This window comes from Platalea leucorodia, assembly GCF_965183815.1.
Source record: "Platalea leucorodia genome assembly, chromosome: 9".
NCBI classification, from domain to species: Eukaryota; Metazoa; Chordata; class Aves; order Pelecaniformes; family Threskiornithidae; genus Platalea; species Platalea leucorodia.
The window spans coordinates 51,687,837-51,708,583 of NC_138831.1; the positions used below are offsets into that span (position 1 = coordinate 51,687,837).

At 65.8% G+C, this 20,747-nt stretch overlaps 5 protein-coding genes across 6 annotated transcripts; 4 read left to right on the forward strand and 1 right to left on the reverse strand.

Annotated features, from left to right (window-relative positions):
* Positions 1–987: 987 nt before the first annotated feature.
* CIB1 (calcium and integrin binding 1) lies at positions 988–4,549 on the reverse strand. Of its 2 annotated transcripts, XM_082321562.1 has the most exons (7): positions 4,435–4,542; positions 3,841–3,875; positions 3,153–3,255; positions 2,645–2,798; positions 2,242–2,360; positions 2,071–2,159; positions 1,649–1,820 (listed from the first exon to the last, which is right to left on the reverse strand). In XM_082321562.1, exons 1-7 carry the CDS (start codon positions 4,483–4,485, stop codon positions 1,799–1,801), a joined length of 573 nt encoding a protein of 190 aa, XP_082177688.1. In that variant the 5' UTR covers positions 4,486–4,542; the 3' UTR covers positions 1,649–1,798. The 2 variants fall into 2 exon arrangements, with proteins under 2 accessions (XP_082177687.1, XP_082177688.1); XM_082321561.1 differs by lacking the exon at positions 2,242–2,360 and having other exon boundaries at positions 988–1,820; positions 4,435–4,549.
* Positions 4,550–4,580: 31 nt separating this feature from the next.
* On the forward strand, positions 4,581–5,808 carry GDPGP1 (GDP-D-glucose phosphorylase 1). Its single transcript, XM_082321560.1, has one exon. The coding sequence runs from the start codon at positions 4,582–4,584 to the stop codon at positions 5,683–5,685; it is 1,104 nt and encodes a 367-aa protein (XP_082177686.1). The 5' UTR covers position 4,581; the 3' UTR covers positions 5,686–5,808.
* Positions 5,809–6,035: 227 nt separating this feature from the next.
* TTLL13 (tubulin tyrosine ligase like 13) lies at positions 6,036–18,218 on the forward strand (the record flags this gene model as incomplete). Its single annotated transcript, XM_082322066.1, has 14 exons — positions 6,036–7,717; positions 7,818–7,936; positions 8,474–8,604; positions 10,285–10,441; positions 10,729–10,872; positions 11,986–12,071; positions 12,213–12,438; positions 12,974–13,158; positions 14,047–14,235; positions 14,709–14,889; positions 15,219–15,416; positions 17,049–17,418; positions 17,925–18,122; positions 18,181–18,218. The coding sequence occupies exons 2-14, from the start codon at positions 7,916–7,918 to the stop codon at positions 18,216–18,218; spliced, it is 2,124 nt and encodes a 707-aa protein (XP_082178192.1). The 5' UTR covers positions 6,036–7,717; positions 7,818–7,915.
* A 203-nt stretch (positions 18,219–18,421) lies between these two features.
* NGRN (neugrin, neurite outgrowth associated) lies at positions 18,422–19,106 on the forward strand. Its single transcript, XM_082321564.1, has 3 exons — positions 18,422–18,554; positions 18,626–18,736; positions 18,808–19,106. The coding sequence occupies exons 1-3, from the start codon at positions 18,430–18,432 to the stop codon at positions 19,079–19,081; spliced, it is 510 nt and encodes a 169-aa protein (XP_082177690.1). The 5' UTR covers positions 18,422–18,429; the 3' UTR covers positions 19,082–19,106.
* Positions 18,989–20,693, forward strand: HDDC3 (HD domain containing 3). The gene is made up of 4 exons (XM_082321563.1): positions 18,989–19,233; positions 19,863–19,918; positions 20,027–20,267; positions 20,506–20,693. Exons 1-4 carry the CDS (start codon positions 19,122–19,124, stop codon positions 20,634–20,636), a joined length of 540 nt encoding a protein of 179 aa, XP_082177689.1. The 5' UTR covers positions 18,989–19,121; the 3' UTR covers positions 20,637–20,693.
* Positions 20,694–20,747: the final 54 nt, after the last annotated feature.

Here is a 20,747-nt window from a genome sequence, read left to right on the forward strand (position 1 = left end):
AGACCTCGGCCGCTTTGCCAGCAGGACCCAACTCCGTGATGGCCGACGGCCGGGACCTGCGGTGCGGCGCGTCTCGTGAGCCCTCGCGCCTGGGAAGCGCCGGCAGCGCAAGCGTGGGGCTGGGGGAAGCGGTGAACTCCACACCGAGCCGGCACGTCGGGGCAGGCTCCCCCCCGGGGACTGGCACTGCCTCGCTCCCGGCGGGACCAGCGCACCAAGCTTCCTGCCCAGCCTGTTCTGGGACATCAAAAAAGCCACCGGAGGCGTTGGCTGGTGCTGTGCCAGCAGACACAGCCCCCGGGGCCGCAGGGGCGCAGGCCGCGGCGGGCAGATATCAGCAGCACTGCGGGGCACCGAGCTGGAAGGGCCAGCACCGCCAGCAGCGAGGAGCCGGTACGTGAGAAACGGCCGCGCCGGCGCCCCGAGACAGCCATCAGCCGCTCCACCCCGGCGCAGGCACTCCCGCGGGGCGAGCCGGACCCCAGGCACCGCACCAGCCCCGGCACACGGTGCCGCAGCCCGGACTTCGCCTTGCAGAGCGGCTCCGGCGAGGAGGTTTGCCGGCGCGGTGCGAGCGCTGCTGGGGGCGGCCGGGGGCTCGCTGCGAAGCACGGGCAGGGCCGTTGCCCGTGGCTGGCAGCGGGCCAGGGCGAAGCCCGATGGATGAACAGACACAAAGGGCTCCGGCGCTGCCCGCAGCAAAGGTAGCTGCTTGCCTGCCCTGGATTTCCCTTTGTGCCTCTTGCTCGGGAGCCGAGCTCTTTGTGCTGCTGAGAACAATCCCCGGTTTTGGAGGAGGGGAAGGCTGTCACCCAGTGGGACGCGGGACCCGTCCCCCGGCGCTGCGGCTGGCGCGCAGGCAGAGGGGCCTGGCAGGAGGCTGTGTCCCCAGCACCCCTCGTGGCACCGGTCCCACCGTGCTGCCGGAGCGGCCCCCTCCGCCGTCCCCGCGCCCGGACAAAGGCGGCACAGAGTAGAGGGTGAAACCAGAGCCCTTTATTTGTGTCCTTGCAGGAGCAGAGGGAGGAAGAGGCCAGGGCAGGCAGAGCAGCTGCTGAGCTTCAGCCAGAGGAGGGGGCAGAGAGGAAAAGAAGAGGAAAAGGAGCGCAGGCCCCGAGCATCCCTGGGGTGAGGCATCCTGCATCCCGTGGAGCCGTGGGGGGACAGCTCTGCTGCCGGGATGGCACATCTGCAGCGCCACATGCGTTATTGCTCAGAGAAACGGATCCACGTTCGGGTTATTGCTCAGAGAAACGGATCCATGTTTGGGTTATTGCTTAGAGAAACGGATCCGTGTTCGGGTTATTGCTTAGAAAAACGGATCCGTGTTGCAGCAGGGAGGCCCCTGGGAAGACGGGAGAGCCGGGCAGGGGCTTGGCCGGGGGAGGCAGCTCCCTGCCCACCAGTGGAAGGCACGAATGGGTACTGAGGGCAGAGAGGGGCTGTGCTCCTGCAGTGTGGCCCCTGGCCAGCAGCACCTCTGCGTGCCACCCCCACCCACAGAGCTGCCCTTGGTTTGCATACGGAGTTAAACTCTGATCCTGGGAGAGCAGAGCGGCTGCAGGCAAGGCAGCTTCCCAGGCCCCACCTCTGGGGCTGCAGAGACGCCTGCCACCTCGGCGCGACAGGGGAGCAGGAGGGTGTCCTGCCTAAGGCACTGCGCGGCACTGCCGGGCTGGTGAGGAGCTGGTGAGGAGCAGGGGCCTCCGCTGCTCTGCTCGCTGAAAGAGGAAACGTCTGAGACCACGAAGAGCTGCAAGAGCCAGAGGAGCAGCTCTGCTGGAGAGCCGCAGGGCGCTCACAGGACGATCTTGAAGGAGCTGTAAGAGACACGACAGGTTCTGCACCTCCCCGCTGGCTCACACGCAAATGGTTTGCGAGCACCCGGTGCTACGGGGAGGCAGCGTTACCCTGTGCGGGAGAGGCTCGCTGCAGAGCTAGCATGGGATGCAGTTCCCTCTGCTGTTACGAGACCAAGAGCTCTGCCCCAGCGCCAGCACAGCGATCAGGGTAGGCAAACCCCCCAGACAGGCCCCCCGGGACAAGCTGCGGCGCTGGAGACCACCGTACCTGGCAAAGTCCGGGGAGCGGGAGACGACGTGCTGGAACTCGGAGAGGTTGATGGTGCCGTCCTTGTCGATGTCGGACTCCTCCAGGATCTGGAGGGGAGAGAAAGGCGAGGGGTGAGCTCTGCATGGCCGGGACCGTGCTGCAGCCCGTGCCCAGCCTGACGGGCCTCACGTTTTGGATGAGTTGCTCCATCTCCGCGTTGCTCAACCGGGACTCCTCGCCTTGCCCCGTCAGACAGTCCACCAGTTTCTCCAGGTCCCTTCTGTCCAGAGTCCCATCATCATCAAAATCTTTGGGGAGAGGAAAGTTACGTTTCGGCAGGGCCGCAGTGACCCCCGAGTCAGGAGCACCCGTGCTTGGCGAGGAGTGACCCGAGGACACAGCAGGCTCCACGCCGCACCTCTCGGTGCACGTCATTGCGCCAAACCAGCAGTTCCCCCAGGGAGTTCCTAAAGCTGCCACCCCCATGGGGGCTCTGAGGGCGCTGCCAGCCCTCGCGAACAAGGATTCGTCCCTGCCCGCCCCCCCCCGAGGCGCGGGGACCCCAGGATACGGCATCTGCCCCTGGCCTTACCGAAGATGCGGAAGGCATAGTGGGATTTGATCTCCGAGGTAGCGGAGTCACTGAAGACACTCAGCATATCGAGGAAGTCTTCAAAGGACATGCTGTCATCCCCATCGTCTGAGGTGGAGAACACCCGGCAGATCCGGTGCTGGAAGGGGTTTGCCTGCCAACACAGCAGCAGCTCGGGGTAGGCAGACACCGGCCGCAGGCTGGTGCCACCCCCCCACGCAAGCGGGTACCCCACTCTGCCACCAGTCCGTCACGCACGGCGCGACCGTCCCCGTCCTGTGCCTCCCCGGGACAGCGGCCCCGCGCGGCAGGGATCTCCGGGATCCTCCGCGGCACGGCGGGGACGAGGAAGTTGTTTGTTGGCAGGGCTGACGTGCGGTAAGCGAACAGCCTCCCCAGGTGACCGCTGGAGCAGCACGTCGAGGGCAGAGCACGGGCACCGCGAGGGCCGTGGCAGGTAAACAGGGCCCGGCCCAAACACACCCGGACCCAGGGAGCAGCACCGTACCCGCAGCTCGGGCAAGGTCAGGATCTGGCTCTTGGGAACCCGCGCGGAGCAGGCATTCTCCCTCTCCTCCTTTGGCAGCAGTTCACTGAACCTCTTGTAGGCACTTGAAGAGGCAAGAACAAGAGACGCTCTGTGGCGTGAGCGGCGCGGGAGGCAGCCCTCCGGGCACGGGCAGCGCAGGCGGCCCTGCGCAGAGGCGGACGGCCCGTTTCCCACAGCTCCCTGCCAGCCGCGCAGGGCTGGCCCGCGGCAGCAGCGTGCCACCAGCCAGGGTGGTCCCGCAGAGGCAGCACCCCCGCCCCTGTTCCCCGGACCCCGAGGGCTGGCAGCAGGGCACAGGAGCTGGCCCTGCTGCTTGCCCACCCAGGCGGCTGGGACTTCAGAGGGGGGAAGAGCCGGCCCCGCAGCCACGGCCCCGCAGCCATCGCCCGCTCCGCGGGGCGTCCCCGGCCAGGCCCTCGCCGCCGGCAGCACCCGCAGACCTTTGCATCCCGAAGCCCGGCCGGCGGGGAACGGCCCAGCCGGGGCTCGGCGCCTCCCGGCCCCTGCTTGGCGTGGAGCAGAAGGGAAGCCCCGCAGCGGGGCCGGGGTCCCCGCGGCAGAGCCAAACCCGCCGTGGGGAGCGGGCTGGCCCGGGGGGACGCGGGGCCGGGGGCCAGCGCCCCGCTCCCTGCCCGGCGGTACTCACAGCAGGATCTCCTGCTTGCTCAGGAACGTCAGCTCCTGCGGGGAGAGCACGGGTCAGCAGCGGCCCCGGGGACGGGGCCTTCACCTCGGGGCGCCCTCCAGCCCTCCCCCCGCGGGATCCCGGTCCCGGTGTCCCCCGCCACGGCCGAGCCCCCCCCCCCCCCCCCGCGGGACTCGGGGTCCCGGTGTGTGTCCCCCGGCCGAGCCCCCCCGACCCGCGGGATCCCGGTCCCGGTCCCGGGTCCCTCCACCCGCGGGACTCCCGGTCCCCCCGGCCCCGGTTCCCCCCCCCGGTCTCGGTCCCCCCCCCCCGGCCGAGCCCCCCCTCCCCCCTCCCCTCCGCGGGATCCCTCGCCCCCGGCCGAGTCCCCCCCAACGCGGGACTCCCGGTCCCGGTGTCCGTCCCCCCCGGCCGAGCCCCGCCCCCCCCCCGCGGGACTCGGGGTCCCGGTGTGTGTCCCCCGGCCGAGCCCCCCCGACCCGCGCGATCCCGGTCCCGGGTCCTTCCCCCCCCGGCCGAGTGCCCCCCCCCCCCCCGCGGGACTCCCGGTCCCCCCCCCGGCCTGGCCCCCCCCGCGGGCCCCCCGGCCCGCACCTGGTACTCGCCCAGCGCCTCCCGCGGCAGCAGGCTGGCCGAGCCCCCCATGGCGGCCCGCTCCGCTTCCGCCTCGCACGTCACTCAACCCGTTCCCGTGGCAACGCCCCGCCCCGCGCAGCCCCGCCCCCGGCGGGCACCGGCAGCATGGCGGCGGCGGCGGCGGCGCCGGGCCCGCAGGACTTCGTCTACGGGGAGGAGGACTTCGTGCTGCAGGGAGCCGGCTGGGGCGACGAGCCGGGCTCCGCGCCCTCCCGCTTCGACCGGGCGCTGCTGGAGAGCTGGGACGACCGGATGGAGCGGGGCCTGTTCCGGTACCGGCTGGGGCCGCTGCCCACCCGCGTCCTGCCCGGGCCCATGCGCCTGGTGGCCCAGCTCAACGTCCAGCGCGGCACCGAGCGCCGCCCGCCGCAGCCCGTCCGCAGCCTCCGCCAGCCCTTCGACCCCGCCGCCTTCCACTTCGGCCGCCTGCGCCCCGCCGAGGGGCTGCTCCGCCTGCGCCGGGCGGGCCCGGGCCCGGGCCCCGCCGCGCCCCCCCACCTCCTGGTGGCCATCAACGCCAGCCCGCTGGAGCGGGGCCACGTCCTGCTGCTGCCCGAGCCGGGCCGGGGGCTGCCGCAGGCCCTCACCGCCCCGCTGCTCCGCGCCGCGCTGGAGGCCGCGCTGCTCAGCGCCAGCCCCGCTTTCCGCCTGGGCTTCAACGGCCTGGGCGGCCGCGCCTCCGTCAACCACCTCCACCTCCACGCCTTCTACCTGCGCCGCCCGCTGCTGCTGGAGGCGGCGCCCGCCCGGCCGCTGGGCCCGCGGGGCCCGGGCCTGCTGCGGGGCGTCCCGGCCCCCGCCTTCCTCTTCTACGCCGCCGGCCCCGCCGAGCTGGAGGGGGTGGCCCGGGACGTCTGCCGGGCGGCGGAGCACCTGGCGGACAGCGGCCTGGCCTGCAACCTCTTCGCCACGCGGGGCGACCCGCCGGGGGGGGCGGCGGGCGGCGGCACCGGTACCGGCACCGGTACCGGCAGCGGGCGGGGGCTGCGGGTGCTGCTGTGGGCGCGCAGGCCCAGCTTCGGGGCCGAGGCGGACGTCCCCTTCAGCGTGGCGCTCTGCGAGCTGGCCGGTTACCTGTCGCTGCCGGCGGCGCCGCTCTACCGGGACATCACCGAGGAGGAGGCCCTGCGCGTCATCCGTCAGCCCCTCCTGCCGGAGCCGGAGCTGCTGCGCCTCGGCGAGGACCTGGCGCGGCTGCTGGCGGGCTGAGCGGGACCGGCACCGGCACCGGGACCGGGACCGGGGCTGCCTCCGCACGGGGGCCGGCGCCGCCCGCCAGGGGGCGCTGCCCGGCGGAGGGGTGCGCGGCTGGTGGCCACGTGACCGCGCGGAGCCGCTCCGGCCGCTCTGCGGCCCGTCGCCATGGGAACGGGGCGGCCCCCGGCAGCGGGCGCCATGGCGGCGGGCGGCAGCGGGGCGGGGGGCCCGGCCCCGGGAGCCCCCCCCGGCGGGGAGGCGGCTCCCGCGGTGTCCCCAGGCCGGCCCGCTGCCCCCGGCGCCTCCCCCAGCCCCGAGCCGCGGAGGAGGCGGAGGAAGCGCAGGCGAGTGCGGTGGGCAGGAGGCGGCCGCGCAGGCCGCAGCCCCCCCCCGGTGGGCCGTTGTGCCCCTGTGCCGCCGGGGAGTCTGTCCGCCTGTCTGTCTGTCTGTCTGTTGTTAGCGTGCGGCGGTGCCGCCGCCCACACCGCCTGGCTCCTGTTCGCCCCGGGGCGGCGGGAGCGAGGGCCCAGCCCCGCGGGGCGACGCTCAGCCGGGCCCCCGCGCTCCTCAGCCCCAGAGAGCCTTTCCAGGGACTTTCTGAATCCGAAAATAAACGCTCTTTCCCTTCATTTGTCCCAATAATCCTAAGCATGACACGTCCGAGGCGGGCGCGGGCTCAGGACCCCGCTTTGCCGGGTGCCCGCGCCTCGCTGAGCCCCTGCCGCTCCCGCGCAGATCTGCCCCTTGGCTCTGCGGAGCGCCAGCTCTGTGCGGGAGCGCAGCTGCCTGCCTCCCTCCCGGCAGCGCCCGGGACGGGGCCCCGGTTCCTCGCTGAGCAGCTGTTCTGTCGTCTCTTTCCATTCCAGTGTTCCCTCCATCAATCTGACCAGCTGCAAGTACGAGAGCGGTGAGTCCGAGATGCTGCAGGGTGGCCCTTCGGATCAGCCCGCCGACGGCAAGCCCTCTGGGTGCCCGCTCAGCCGGGAGCAGCGCTGGTACCAAATTTCCACTGCGCAGTCGCTTTTGGCTTACGTATTTATCAGTTGCAAGCCACTTGGGCCCCTGTGAAATGAGTTTTTCACACTTTGGACTGAGGTGCCCTCTGGTTCAAAGAGACACAAAATGCGCAAGCCCCCCACGCGCCTGCGTTTGCCGTGGATCTGCCAAAATCGGTGAGAAGGGCCCAGCGAGGGGCAGTCACAGTGCAAGACTGGTACCCGTCCCTGGGGAAGTGACGTGAGAGTTCTCAGCCGTTTAACGTCTTTACAGTAAAAGAGGAGGCAGGACCGGTACCCGGAACCTCTCCCTTTGCCATCCGTCTCCAGTGACGTGCACCAGGGAGCTGGCCCGCTCTCCCGTCTTGCTCTTCTTTGCTGCCACGAGCTGTATCTTAACAGATTCCTATCATTTGATGGGTGTTAGTAGCCAAATTGCTAACGACTGTTCTAGCAGTGCAACCGCATTTGTGTTGTTGAAGGTCACAGCCTGGCCAGCAGCGCGAGGAGCGCAGTTTTTATGCGGAGGGGCGGGCGCCGTTTCGCCTAGGGCTGTGCTCGGGCGGTTTGGTGAGGGGAGGCGGACGGGACCCGCCGCGGGAGGTGGCGCGGCAGCGCAGGCGCCGCAGCAACCAGAACTGTTTTGCAAGGGGTTCCTAGCGTGCGTTGACCTTCGTCGCCTCCCCCCAGCGCTGCGAGAGGCCAAATTCAGAACTGGCGCTGACACGAACCATCCCAGCAGCGACCTTCTGCTCCACAGCTTGTGTGTCCTGCTGCCAAATAGCTTTTGATTTCAAAGATGAAACTCATACCTTCAGCAGACTTGCATCTGCCCGCGCGGTGTCAGACCCAGGGCGGGTTCAAGCCTGCTGTAGCTCAGGAGGTGCTCTGGGACCCCGAGTGCGTGGAGTTACGGGGCTGGCAGCTCCCGCTGCACCTGCAGCCAGGGGCTGGGTGGGTTTAGCCAGGTAAAGCTCGCGTTTCTGACGCCTCCTGAGGGGTCCCGACAATACCTGGCATCTCTGAGAGTGGAACTGCAGCCTGGAGAGGTTCGTTCCATGCTCCGTCCCTGGTGACTTTGGGGATTTAACAGTCCCTGGTACTTATATCCTCTGCCCGGCCCCTTGTCGTCTGCTTGCTTTGGTACAGTGCGGCGGGCAGCACGGTGCTGCGGGCTGAAAGAAGTGGGGGAAAACGAGGAGTGGACAGTGTACTGGACGGACTACTCAGTCTCTCTGGAGCGCGTCATGGAAATGAAGCGGTTTCAGGTAAATCCCCCCGGGTAAAGGCTGCCCAGCAGGAATTGCTGAGGAGGGATGGTGAGACCGGGGCTGTTGGCGGAACGACGTGTTGCAGAATGAAACAGAAGTAGCACCCGTGCCCCCTCCTCTGCGTCGGTTCCCGAGGGTGCAGGTTCACGAGCCTTTACTTCTGTTGCGTCTCTGGTACGGTGCCATCAGCAACACTTTGGCAGTCAGCAGCGTGAACTGGAAGGCTGCCAGCCCCTTTAATGTAGCGTGAAATAAATGGTTCTTGATGACAAACGGCTCCCTTCCTGAAGCTGTGATATTCTAGGGAGGGAGAGCTTCAGGGCTGAGATGGAACAAGCAGATAAATCACGCTGGTGAAGTGCAGATAAAGCAGTTGTGAGCGTAATCTTGTCCCTCAGCAGACGTTCAAGGCAACCGCAGGCCCAGCTTCCTGTTCTGCGTGCCCGTTTCTCCGCACGCGGGCTTTCCTCGGGTCTCGAGGAGGATCCCTGCTGGTCCTTCGCTGATTCTGTTTTTCGTCTGCACCTCTTTCAGAAAATCAACCATTTCCCAGGCATGATAGAGATCTGCCGTAAGGACTTGTTGGCTCGCAACCTTAACCGCATGCTCAGGCTCTTCCCCAAGGAGTACAATATATTTCCCCGCACTTGGTGCCTGCCAGCTGAGTGAGTGACACGCATTAATGCAGCTGAGAACAGGGGTATGACATTAGGAAGCGGGAGCCTCTATGGTTGGCAGCCAGGGCTGGGATGGGGGGGCCTCTCCGAGAGCTCATGTCTTGGTCTGGGGCTGCGTAACCTTCCCTGGAACTGGACGGGGTGTCGAGAGACGTTTCTCATTTCACACATCTTTAATTCCTGTTAGGCTGAATTAGCCCGTGGAACGGCGTCCTCTGCAACGCGCGCCTCGCTGCCGGGCAGACTGCGTGCCCAAGGGCTAAATCCGGGGAGAGGGACCCACCCGGCAAGCCAGAGGGCAGCGGGCGAGTGGGAAGTGTAAATCTGTTTCGGTGGAAGGTCTCTCTGCAGCTCAGGGTGACAGGAGAGGCCACTGCAGAGCAGCGTGGCGGCCCCTTTCCCCACCGGCTGGGGCGTGCCCATCGCTCGCCCGGGAAGGGCACGGGACGGGGGCACGAGGCGGTTCCACCCCACCGGCTGCGATGGCTGTCTCGACAGCTGCAGTAGAGCACCCTGACGGCGGAGGGTAGCGGGAGAGCGCGGGTTACTACGCTAATACATATACAGGCAGATGTAAGCCATCAGCGCATTACTCAAGCTTTGGGGCAGAAGGCCTGGCTTCTCTGATCAGGTACAGGCAAGCAACGACAGAAACGTAGCTGAAAGAGACCAAAGAGCACTGGAGGTTTGGGTGGTTGTAAGGAGACAGGATACCCATTCTGAGACAGATTTTATTCTCACCATTTCCTGAAGACCTCGACGTAGGGCTCCCGTCACCTGTTCTGTAGCTGAACTCTCCTCACGGTTAGAATGATTTTCTTAATATCTGACCTACAGCATCTTTGCTGAAAGGTCAGCGCATAGTACCTGTCCCGTTTGCACTGGCCTTGGAGAACAGCGGGTTGCTGCCTTTTGCTAATAGCGTGTCATGTCCAGGAGGGCTGTTGCCACGTGTCCTCTCAGTCTTCCCATTTCTGGAGAAAACGGACCTAGTTCCCTCGTCTTTCTTTCCAGGCTGCATTTCCTGGACTTGGGTTGCTCTTGGCACTGTTTTGGGGGATTTGTCCTGTTTGCTTCTCCCTTTCCCTAAATGTGGTGCCCACTAGGGAGACGCCGCTTCTCCACCTGCAGCAAAATAACTGATTGGCGCATGGGCTTGGCTCTTCACAGCACCGTCCTCCCGCCGGAGCTGCTCGTGAAGATCAGCCGTGTAACGTGATAGGCACGCTCAGCCCGCGAGCCTCTGCGCCCTGCTTCGAACGCTCTGGCCTCCTGCCTGCTTGCTGATGAGCTGGCATAAAAGGGGATGTAAAGACTTGTGACCTCCTCCTCCTTTGTAGCCAGGCCTTGTTTATTTTCTCCTGCTCTCTCTCTGGCAGCAGAGCCAAAATCTCACTGGCTCCTGTACGCAGAGTGGTGAGCACTTCCTACCAACCTGCCGGCAGAGGCGGAGATGCGTGCCAGTAAAGGTGGAACCAGGGGAGCTTTGTCAGGACACACACGGGCCAGCGTGTAACTCCTGTAGATCAGGAATAGGTGTGCTATTCCTCTGCTGCAGGAGTTTGGTCCGTACGGGCCCACAGCACCATAGTTTGAGTACCCAACTGTTACGAGAGAGTTCCGAGGCTGGTTTTTGCAGCTTGTAACAGTCACCCCTTCCTTGCACAGCTATGGAGATTTCCAGGCCTACAGACGCACGAGGAAAACCAGGACATTCATCTGCAAGCCAGACAGCGGCTGCCAAGGGAGAGGTATCTTCATAACACGCAATCCGGAGGAGATCAAACACGGAGAGCATATGATCTGTCAGCAGTACATCTCTAAGGTAATGGGGACAGTCTCGAAATCCAGGTGGAGGATTGCAGCCTCCTAGCTCTTCCAGCATCCCGCATCCTCCTTGCATCCGTCACCCTGCGTCTTCCTGGATCTGCCAGGGGCACCGGGGTGGCCGCAGCGCAGCAGAGGCACGGCGAAAGCTTGCCCTTCTCCTCACTGCTGAGCTGCCGCGGAACGCCACAATCAGTGCAGACAGAGCAGCCAACCCCAAGGAGTCGGCGGCACGCCTAGCAATGTTTCTTTACCTCATGCTTGCTCCTGCCTTTTTTCTCACAGCCTTTCCTTATTGATGGCTTTAAATTTGACATGCGTATCTATGTGCTGGTCACATCTTGTGACCCACTGAGGATTTTTGTCTACAAGGAGGGTCTGGCCCGGTTTGCCACCATGAGGTACATCGATCCCAGCAGCAGAAACCTGGTAAAAAAGGGAAGTTTCCAAAACACTCGCATAGTATCTGTAGGTGTTAGTCCCTCATTTGTCCTAGGGGCGTTCTGGACCTTGAAAAGACAGGGACTGGTGGGTTTCATGGGACCCAGCTTGCTTCCCTCCTGTTCTCCCCTCCCTCTGTACCTCCTCCCCCTCACAGAAGGTATTTCAGGAATGTCTGAAGTAGATCTGCTCCCAGGCCCCACGTTTGGGCTTTTTACTGGTATTATCAGAGAATCATGGAGTTGTTTTGCTTGGAAGGAACCTTGGAAGGTCTCGAGTCCAACCTTCTGCTCAAAACTGGGTCAACAATAAATTCAGATCTGGTTTCGTGGGGTTTCACCCAGTCAGGTGTTGAAAACCTGCAAGAACAGAGACCCCACGGTGTTTCTGGGCAACGCTCCTATTGCCTCTTGCCTTTATGAGTGTTCTCAAGTCCACACCATTCCTTGTCTGCCCGTGCTTTGGGCGGAAAAGCGGGACCTGGGGATGATCTGGTGGTACTGGAGCAGCCTAGGAGAGACAGGGAGGGGAACTGGGAAAGCAAGGTGCCGAGTCCGGCCTTGCCCATCTCCAGACAGGAGTCTGTAACCTGCAAAATCCCAGCAGAAGATGGGCTGTAGTGCTGGATTGCTGTGCTACGGTCATGGGCTGCCCGGAGGTACCCCGGGCTCCTGGCCCCTTGTCCCAGAGCTGCAGGTGTAAATGCCCTCCCTCACTCTGATACGTGCGTGACTAGGAGAGCTCTTCTGCTTTGGGTGAACAAAGGGAGAGGAAGAATCTGCAGAAACTTGCTGCAGCTTCTGTCCTGAGGAGCCCCTTGTTTATCGGCGAGGCCACGGCTGGAATGGCATTTTTGGCGCCGACTCCTGTGCTCTCCCCCAGAGATGAGGGCAGAGGTGCGGAGAGGGTAGGGCGCTGTTAGCTCTAACTTCTGGCTAGAGAGGGAGTCGCCAGCATGATTAACTCCTTGCTGCAAGCCACCGCCACAGAGAAGAGACAGCAGTGGGCGAAGCTGGTGGCTGGATTAGTGCTAGTGGGGCTGCTCCAATTTATGCTCCGTGGTTAAGAGTAAATGAAAGTCTCTTGCGGTTCCTCTCTCAGGATGACATCTGCATGCACTTGACCAATTACGCTATCAACAAACGTAATGAAAACTTCGTCCAGGATGACATGATGGGCAGTAAGAGGTATTGTCTGGCCCAGGTACCGCAATGCCCTGTGCACATCCTGCAGGAAAGCTGCACTGGGGACACTGGTTTGCTTCCACCTTTCTTGGGGCAAACACGGTATCGCAGGTCAGCTCTCATCCTCTCCTCTCCTCCACGCAGGAAACTGTCCACCCTGAACGCCTGGATGACGGATAACAGCTACAACACAACAAAACTCTGGGAAGATATTGAAGATATCATTATAAAGACTCTTATTTCAGCTCACCCTGTTGTGAAGCACAATTACCAAAGCTGCTTTCCGAACCACACGACTGGCTGCGCCTGCTTTGAGATTCTGGGCTTTGATATTTTGCTAGACAGAAAGTTGAAGCCGTGGCTGCTAGAGGTGAGGAAGGAGTCTCCTGCTGTGCTGAAGCAGCTCTGGAAGCAGCAGATAGCCAAGAGCTGCCTTGTCTGGGGGAGGCTCCAGAACGAGGGGTGGTGGGATGAACGGGACTCGTTTGATTAAAAAGTGCCGCCTTGTTCACAAAATTAAACAGGCTGTGGAGACAAGTAGCCAAGCAACCTGCTGCAGGCTGAGCGGGATCTAAGAGCCTGTTCCCTGTGCCCCTCTCTCACAGCAGGGAGTCTCCTGAGCCTCAGGACTCCTTGACCTGTAACAGCACCCTGAATTTATGATAGCTGCCCCCACCTGTAGCGCTGCGGGCTGTGGGACCTGAAGGACCTGCAGTGCGGATGGGCGTTACGCTGCAGGACAGAACCAGCCACTGCCTGCAGCCTCCTGCTTTCTGTCGCTGGTACAGGGAAGAATTTCCATGGAAAGTGTGCGGTGGGGCAGACTGGGGCCAGTGAGCTGGCTGCTGGCAGCGCTTTCTGGGAGCCGGGAGCCGCCAGGTCAGATTAGCTGCTTGTTTTGGCAGGTGAACCACTCGCCCAGCTTCACCACGGACTCTCGCCTAGACCGTGAGGTGAAGGATGCTCTTCTCTGCGATACCATCAACCTGATAAATGTGCACGCCTGTAACAAAAGGAAGGTGCTGGAGGAAGACAAACAGCGGGCAAAGGAACGGCTCCTCCAGGCCCATCAGGCTCTCCGTGCATCCAGGTACTGCTCTTCCCCATCGTGCTGCAGGTCCCCAGTGAGAAAAGATGGGGCATGGCGGAGCAGGATAAAAGCGAGGCTGGCTGCCTCCAAATTAAAGCTCCCAGAGGCCGTGGCACTATACAGCCTCTGAGAAGAGATCTCCCAAGCCATCTGCATCCTGCAAGGAAGAGCCAGGGCTCATCTCTGGGCGCTGGGAAATCCGAGACGCCTGGTGCTCTGGGCCCCGCACAGAGTCACCCCCATCGAGCTGCACCTGCTTGTCACATCCGACGGGCAGTGCCAGCATCCCTGGGCTCACGGTGACGCTCACAGTGACGCTCCACGGGACTGCTTCAGGGACCAAGAGCACCCGGGGACATGGGCCCCTTCTCCAGAGCAGGGTTCCTTTCCCAGGGCTGAGGGTTTCCCCCCCCTTCTCTGTCTGCATGTCCTTTCACGAGGCCATGTTAGATGAGCCTGCTGCCCGGGCTTTTCCTGCTGCGCAGGGCGAGGCAGGAGCTCCCTCCAGCTCCCAGTTCAATTAGGAGACCCGAGAGAACTCGGGGCTGGAGACGCTGAGCGTGTTAGCCCTGTCCTCTGCCTGCCCCTGCAGCCTCGGCTGCTCCGAGCCCCCCAGCAGCACGCAGGGCGGCAGATACGCCTCAAGTAGGCACATTTTAACTGAACTTCTCTTGTAACTGGGTTAGTTGGGTGAAAAGGCTGAGGGGCAGGGCGTCAGTGGAGGGATCTGGGAATGCTTCACCAGCACCCTACAGGTAGAGGATGAAGCAGCACGGGTTGCGTTGGTGCCCTGCAGCGCACCCATGTGAAAGAGCCTCCCAGACGGGGAAAGTGCTACCCGCAGCCTCCCATCGCAGCTCCCCGCCTGTGCTCTCTCCCGGTTTGCAGGCGCGAGGAGCTGGAGAGCAACCAGGCTGCCTGGCTGTCTCAGGCAGAGAAGTATGAGAACTCGCACCTGGGTGGTTACCGGCGCATTTATCCGGCGCGTGGAACAGAGAAGTACGAGCCATTTTTCAAGCAGAGCGGCTCCCTCTTCCAGGACACGGTGTCATCCAAAGCACGAGAGGAGTGTGCCAGGTACGCTGCTCCTGCGGAAAGCCCGCTCCTCACAGGGGTGGCGCAGAGACCGCTTACTTCTGATCCCTTCTTGGGAGCAACTCTGCTGCTTAGCAGAGGTAAGTAAGCTGGTGGGGGCTGGAAGGGAAGGAGTCCGCATGTGCTGTGGCACCATAGCAAAGCAGCTTCCCTTCTCCTGTCCCCTTGAGAAGCAAATGCAATATTGCATTGACTTTTGGACTGCGGAGGTGCCGTGTCACAAGTGTCCTCCACCTTTCTAATTAGGCACAGCCTAATTCAAGGGCATTTCTTAGAGTGGTGAGAGTCTCTTTTAAAAGCACTCCTGGCCCATTTCTTGGCACGCTTCTGTTATGGTCTATTCACTGCAGAACTTCTGACTGCAGTAAAATATCTTTGGATTGAAGGCTTCGTGATGGCCTTCTGCTATTATGGCTCTTACCGAACCAGTGACTAAGACTGGTGTTCTATGGCAGGCAGCAACTGGAGGAAATTCGCCTGAAAAAAGAAAAGTTGGAAGCTATTACCAGGAAGAAGAAAACGGAGAGGAAAGAAGACCTGCATGGAGAGTCAGCTGGGGACAGATCCCAGATCCATAATAAAACCACAGCTCCTGCAACCCGCCTCACCTATAGAAGCAGGACGTGGGATAGAAAGGTACCTTGCTCTCGTCAGTGGTTGTCCGTGGGGCTCCAAAGGCAATAACGTGGCTCTGGGAGCAGCGCTGGGCCGTGGGTGGCTCCCAAGGAGCAGGACTACGAGGCTGGACTCCCCTTCATGAAGTCCGGGGAGCCGACAGCTTGTGCTGGGTGGTTCTTGCAAGCACCAGTGTTGTCCCTTCCCTGTTGCAGCTCCCACTGGGATCTTCGTCCCACTCCACCCCGAAGTCTGTAATTCTCCTTCGGGCTCAGAGCAGTCCGTGGCTTTCTCTCTTGCACGTTACTACAGCTTCAGCTCTGCTGTAACTCAGGTCTTTCTTTCCTAAGGCACAGTGCATGCGGTACGACTCTATGCAACCCCAGGATATTGTGGAAGCCGAGGAGAAGAAAAGAGTACATGCTCTTCTGCAGCGTGAGAACCTTATCCGAGGCCTGGGCATCATAGATCAGCTCTCCCAGCTGCTCCCCACAGCCGACAGACCAGCCGATACCCAGAGAGCCTGCACCGTTCTCTCCAAGAGCCAGGTAACTGAAGATTGCCCAGATCCGTCCTTGCAGGCCGACATAGGAGACAGCCATTCGCGGGAGGATCGTGCGGAATGAATCGTGGGCACTGAGCGTCTCTGCTGTGGCTCGGTTAAATGAGATCCAACGCAGTCTGGGTCTGCGGGTTTCCATACAGTTACCGACTTTGTCCCTTTCCAGACGGGCGTGCCGGGGCTGCGCCGACTGGCTGCAGAGAGCCCCTCAGCACCCTTCCCCAGGAGACCCCTCTGCCCGCTGTCCCAAAGAACAGCCCACAACGATGTTGCTGCTGTCCCCAGCACACAGCTTGGTGGGAGCTGCTGCTTCAGGGCAGTAGCGTGATTCTCGTAGCTGAACAGGATTCATTCCTTGGTAGGCTAGGAGCACTGACGTGCTGGGAGCGTGGTAAAGGAGCGCAGAGCAAAGGGGGACTGAAGGGAAGCGTAGGGATGTCTAAAAAAGAAAGTCTTTAGGCCAATTCTGCACTGCAAGCAACGCCTCTCCCTAGGTATCTCGCCGTTCCCCAGGCAGGGCAGGCGAGGAGCCCACCGCAGGTTAGCCCACGTGCCCAGAGCCCCGTGGGGCCCGGCCCTCGGTCTGGGGCTCAGCCCTCGGCCTGGGGCTCCCCCTTCGGTCATCCTCGCCCTGCGAGAGCGCGCTGCAGCGGCGACCGGGGCTGCTGCCCTGTCCCGGGCCCTTGAGGTGCGCAGCTGGAGCGAGCTGGGTTTCGCAGAGGGTTGTGCCAGGGGACCGGGGTTTGGGCCTAGAGCGAAAGGGGATCCGCGTGGTCATCTCAAACTGAGCCTTGGCTACCACGCTGATTCCCAAACCGGGCTACCGCTGCTGCTGGTCTAAAGCCAGACGAGGAGGAAGCCTGCAGTCTGTTCTCCGTGGGCTCCGTTAGGCTACAAGGGCTGCTCTGGAGCACTGACGGTGGCCATCCCCTGCTGTGTCGGGAAAGGGCTAGTTCTGGGCCCGCAATTCATGAAAAACTGCAAGGTCCGTTGCCTTCCAGTGGTGCCCTCTGCTTCCAGAAAGGCCTCCTACTCCCGGCTGGAAGGGTAACGCACCTCAGAAGGATGCTGACAAACTCAAGGCACCAGAGTTGCGGGAATTCTTGAGGACCTAGGAGCCTTCTAGTATCTTACAAGAAATTGAAAATAGTCCATTTAATTTAACAAAAGAAGTCTAAGATGGGATTTGATCTTTAAGAACAGATGGTAGCTGCCTTTTCCTCTACCAGACAAAGCAGAACAGAACCTGAAACCGCAAACTCTGCCTAAAATCTGGATAATCTTTTCAGCAGCGAAGGATTATCCGGGGGTGGGTCAGATCCTTCATCGCTGCACTCTTCCCAGCCCCTCAGGCGTTTCTTTCCACAAACCCTGCTCCAGCTGAGCCCAGCGTTGCGGGCGGAGGGCGGGAGTCTCGGCACTGCCGCAGGCAGATCGGGCAGGCAGCTGCCCTGACCCCGTGGATGATGTGATCGGGGACGGTGGCTGTGGCGTGCCTGGGGAGAAAGTGCAGGGCGACGCTTCAGCCTGCGCCTGTAGATGACTAGAGAAGACTTTTCCTTCCCGTCTCTCGCCAAGGCCTCCGGAGCTAAGCTGCGGCTGCTTTCTCTCCTTCCAGCCGCAGTTTCTCTGGGATGCGCCCGGGGGCCAGGAGGCCCACGGCTTAATGACGCTCATCCCCTGCTCGCTCCAGGGAGGCCCGCTCCGGCCTCGGGGACGGCGGTTGGTACACAACCCCAGAGCCAACGCCGAGCTGCCAGCCGGCCCGGGCTCGGATCCTGCCGCCGCAGGCACCCTCTCGGTTCGAGGCCAGAGCATCCCTTACCGCGAGCAGCACAAGGCGCGGCGGGGCCTCCGGGCGCAGAACGCGGGCTGGCTGCGCGGCCAGGCAGCGGGGACGGCAGCGGTTCCCCAGCCCTGTGCCGAACCCACGGGGCTGCAGGTGAGCGGCCGGCGGCTCCCTGGTGCTGGAAGCGAGGCCGAAGGCTGTGAGTACGCACTACCTTCCTTTGGCTCTGCGGGGAGGTGTAACTCAGCGAGCTGGCGGCGCGGGCAGGCGGTTGGGAGCTGTGGACGTTCCTGGGCTTGCTAGGGCAGGAGCAGGTGGGCTGGATGGAGCGCGGGGTCCCTGGGACTTCTCTGGGAACTGGCGACCGCTGGAAGCCTCTGCCCGAGGCCGGTAGCGTCCCATTTGCAGGGGCAAGGGAGAAAACGGGTGGTTTCCCAGGACCGAGGGCTGATGCGCTGGGATGGGGGAGCGCGAGAAGCCCGGTACTCGAGCGTAGGGTCAGAAGCGCAGCGCATGGGACAGCCGAGGGGCGCGTCGGCTGCGGGGAGCGCGGAGGAGATGCTCGGGCACGGCGCCCAGCCACGCTGCTGCCCGCGGACCCTCCTGCCAGCCCTGCCGCGGAGCAGCAGGCTGCCCACCCCTTCCCCGGCCCCGCAGCGGGCTGCGGTGCCCGCCTGCCCCCCACCTCTGCCCGCGCTCTTGCAGGGGAAGCCGGCAGGCCGTCCTTCCGCGCCAGCGGCCGTCACCCGGGGTCCCCAGCCAGCGCAGGGAAGGCCACGAGCGACGGCGCCTTCGGCCCTGCCGCGCTCCGGCAGCTCCCCGCCGCCTGCGCCGCCCGCCCGCGGCACGCGGCTGCCTCGCGCCCCGCCGGCGCCTCGCACGCCCGCGGCGCGACGGGCACAGGTAAGGCGGCAGCGGGGACGCCGCGCCCGGCTCTGCTCCGGGGTGCTCGCCGGAGAAGCGCGGCTGCGGGCCGGGGCCGGTTCCCGCGCCCCGTGACCGCGGTCCGGGCCCCCGCACGGCTCCCGCCGCTCGCCCCGGGCGGCTTCACCCCTGCCAGGCCGCGGGCGGCCGAGCCCCCGCTCCCGCGTCCCCCGAGCCCCAGCCCGGGGCCGGGACCCCCGCGGCGGCCGTCCCGCGCCTCCCCCGCCGGGCCCGCCCCGCCGCCGGCCCCGCCCGGTTCCCGGCCGCCGCTCCCCGGTTCCCGGCCATGGCGGCGCTGCTGCGGCGCGGCCTGCGAGCGGCCGCGCTCCTGCCCGGGACCCCGCGGCGGGCGGCGGCGGCGTGGCCCGGGGACCCGGAGGCGCCGGACCCGGCGCTGGAGGAGGCCGAGAGGTGCGGGGCGGCCGGGCCGGGGCCGGGGCCCGGGGCCGGGGCCCGGGGCCGCTCACGTCTCTCCCCCGCAGGGCGCGGCGGCGGCGGGCGGCGGCGCGGCTGCAGCGGCTGCGGCGGGAGCTGGGCGGGGGGCGCGGAGCCCCCGAGCGCACGCTGAGCTGGCAGGCGATGGAGCAGATGCGGTGAGCGCCGGGGCCGGGGCCGGGGCCGGGCCCCGCTGGCCGGGCCCCGCTGACCGCGGCCGTGCCCGCAGGTTCCTGCGGCAGGAGCTGCCCGAGGAGTGGCCGCTGCAGCGCCTGGCCCAGGGCTTCGGCGTCAGCCCCGAGGTGGTGCGGAGGGTGCTGCGGGGCCGGGGCTGCCCCCCGCCGCGCCGCCGCCTGCGGCAGGACGAGAGGGCGCTGGGCGCCGCACCGGCCCCGGGGGCGGCCCCGGGGGCGGCGGGCGGCCGCGAGGTGCGCGCCCCCGACGGCACGCTGCTGTACCGGCTGCCGCGGGGCCGGGGCGGGCCGGGGCCCGGCGCGCAATAAAGGCCCGGGGGGGGCCCGCCTCCGCCGCGCTGCTTCCGCCATGGGCTCCGAGGCGGCGGCGCTGCTGGAGGCGGCGGACTTCGCGGCCGGGAAGCACAAGGGGCAGCGGCGGAAGGACCCCGAGGGCACCCCCTACATCAACCACCCCATCGGTGCGGACCCCGCCGGCACCGGCACCCGGGGGCCCCCCGGGACCCTCTCCTGCCCCGGGAGGGAGCCCCCGGGACCCCCGCTCCTCCGACCCCGGGATCCCCCTCCTGCCCCGGAGCGTTACCCAGCCCCGGGAAGGGGCCCCCGGGACCCCCCCCTCCTGTCCCGGAGCGCTGCCTGCCCCGGGACCCCGCTCCTGCGCCCCGGTGCCCGGCCCGGGGAAGGAGCCCCCGGGACCCCCGTCCTGCCCCGGAGCATTACCCAGCCCCGGGAAGGAGACCTCAGGACCCCACCTCCTGCCCCAGAGCACTGCCCGGCCCCGGGACCCCTCTCCTGCCCCGGGAAGGAGCCCCCGGGACCCCCCTCCTGCCCCAGCCCTGCGGCCGGCTCCCCCCCCCGCTGTTGCCCCACCGCGGCCGGCACCCACCGGAGCTGCTGCCCGCCCCGGGGGGTGCCAGGCGCCGGGACCGTCCCGCCTGCCCCGGCCCCAGCCCTCGCCCCCGCAGGAGGTGCCCGCGGGGTCCCCCCTGCCCCGGGCGCTGCCCCGAGCGGGTCCCGGGGACCCCTGGTCACCGCCACCCCAGCCCGCAGCAGCCCGCGCCCCTGCCCATTTCTCCGCTCTGCCTCGCAGGCGTAGCCAGGATCTTGGCCCGCGAGGCCGGCGTGACCGACATCGTCCTGCTGCAGGTAACCCCCCGGCCTGCTGCAGGTAGCCCTCGGGCCTGCTGCAGGTAGCCCCCCGGCCTGCCTGCTGCCCGCTGCGGCGGCCGCGGCCCCACCGTCCCGCTCCTGCAGGCCGCCCTCCTGCACGACACGGTGGAGGACACGGACACCAGCTTGGCGGAGCTGGAGGAGCGGTTCGGGGCGGAGGTGCGGGGCCTGGTGCAGGAGGTGACGGACGACAAGGCGCTGCCCAAGGCCGAGCGAAAGCGCCTGCAGGTGGAGCGCGCCCCCGGCAGCAGCCCGCGGGCCAAGCTGCTGCAGCTGGCCGACAAGCTGCACAACCTGCGGGACCTCCGCCGCTGCACCCCGGCAGGTACCGCGGGCACCGGCAGCGCGGCGGGGCCGCCCGCGGGGCGCGGGCCGATGCTGAGGGGCCCGGGGCGGCTGCGGGCCGGGCCCGGCGGGGGTCGCCGCGCCGCGGGGCGGGGGGGGCGGCCGCTGGCACCGGGGGAGCCGAGCCCCGGGGCCCGGGGGGGGGGGGGGCCTCGGGTACCGGTGCCCCCGCCGCTCCGCGCGGCCGGACGTGACGCAGGCCCCGCGTGTCCCCGCAGGGTGGTCGCCGCAGCGCGTGCAGGAGTACTTCCAGTGGGCGGCGCGGGTGGTGGCCGGGCTGCGCGGGACGAGCCCGCCGCTGGAGGCGGAGCTGCAGCGGCTCTTCGAGGAGCGCGGCCTGGAGCTCTGACCGCCGGGGGCAGCGGGCGGCGCCGGGGGCAGCGGCCGGGGCCGGGCGCCGCGGGGGGCGGGAGCCGCGGGCGGGGCGGGGCGCGGCGGCCAATAAACGTGCGCAGAGCTC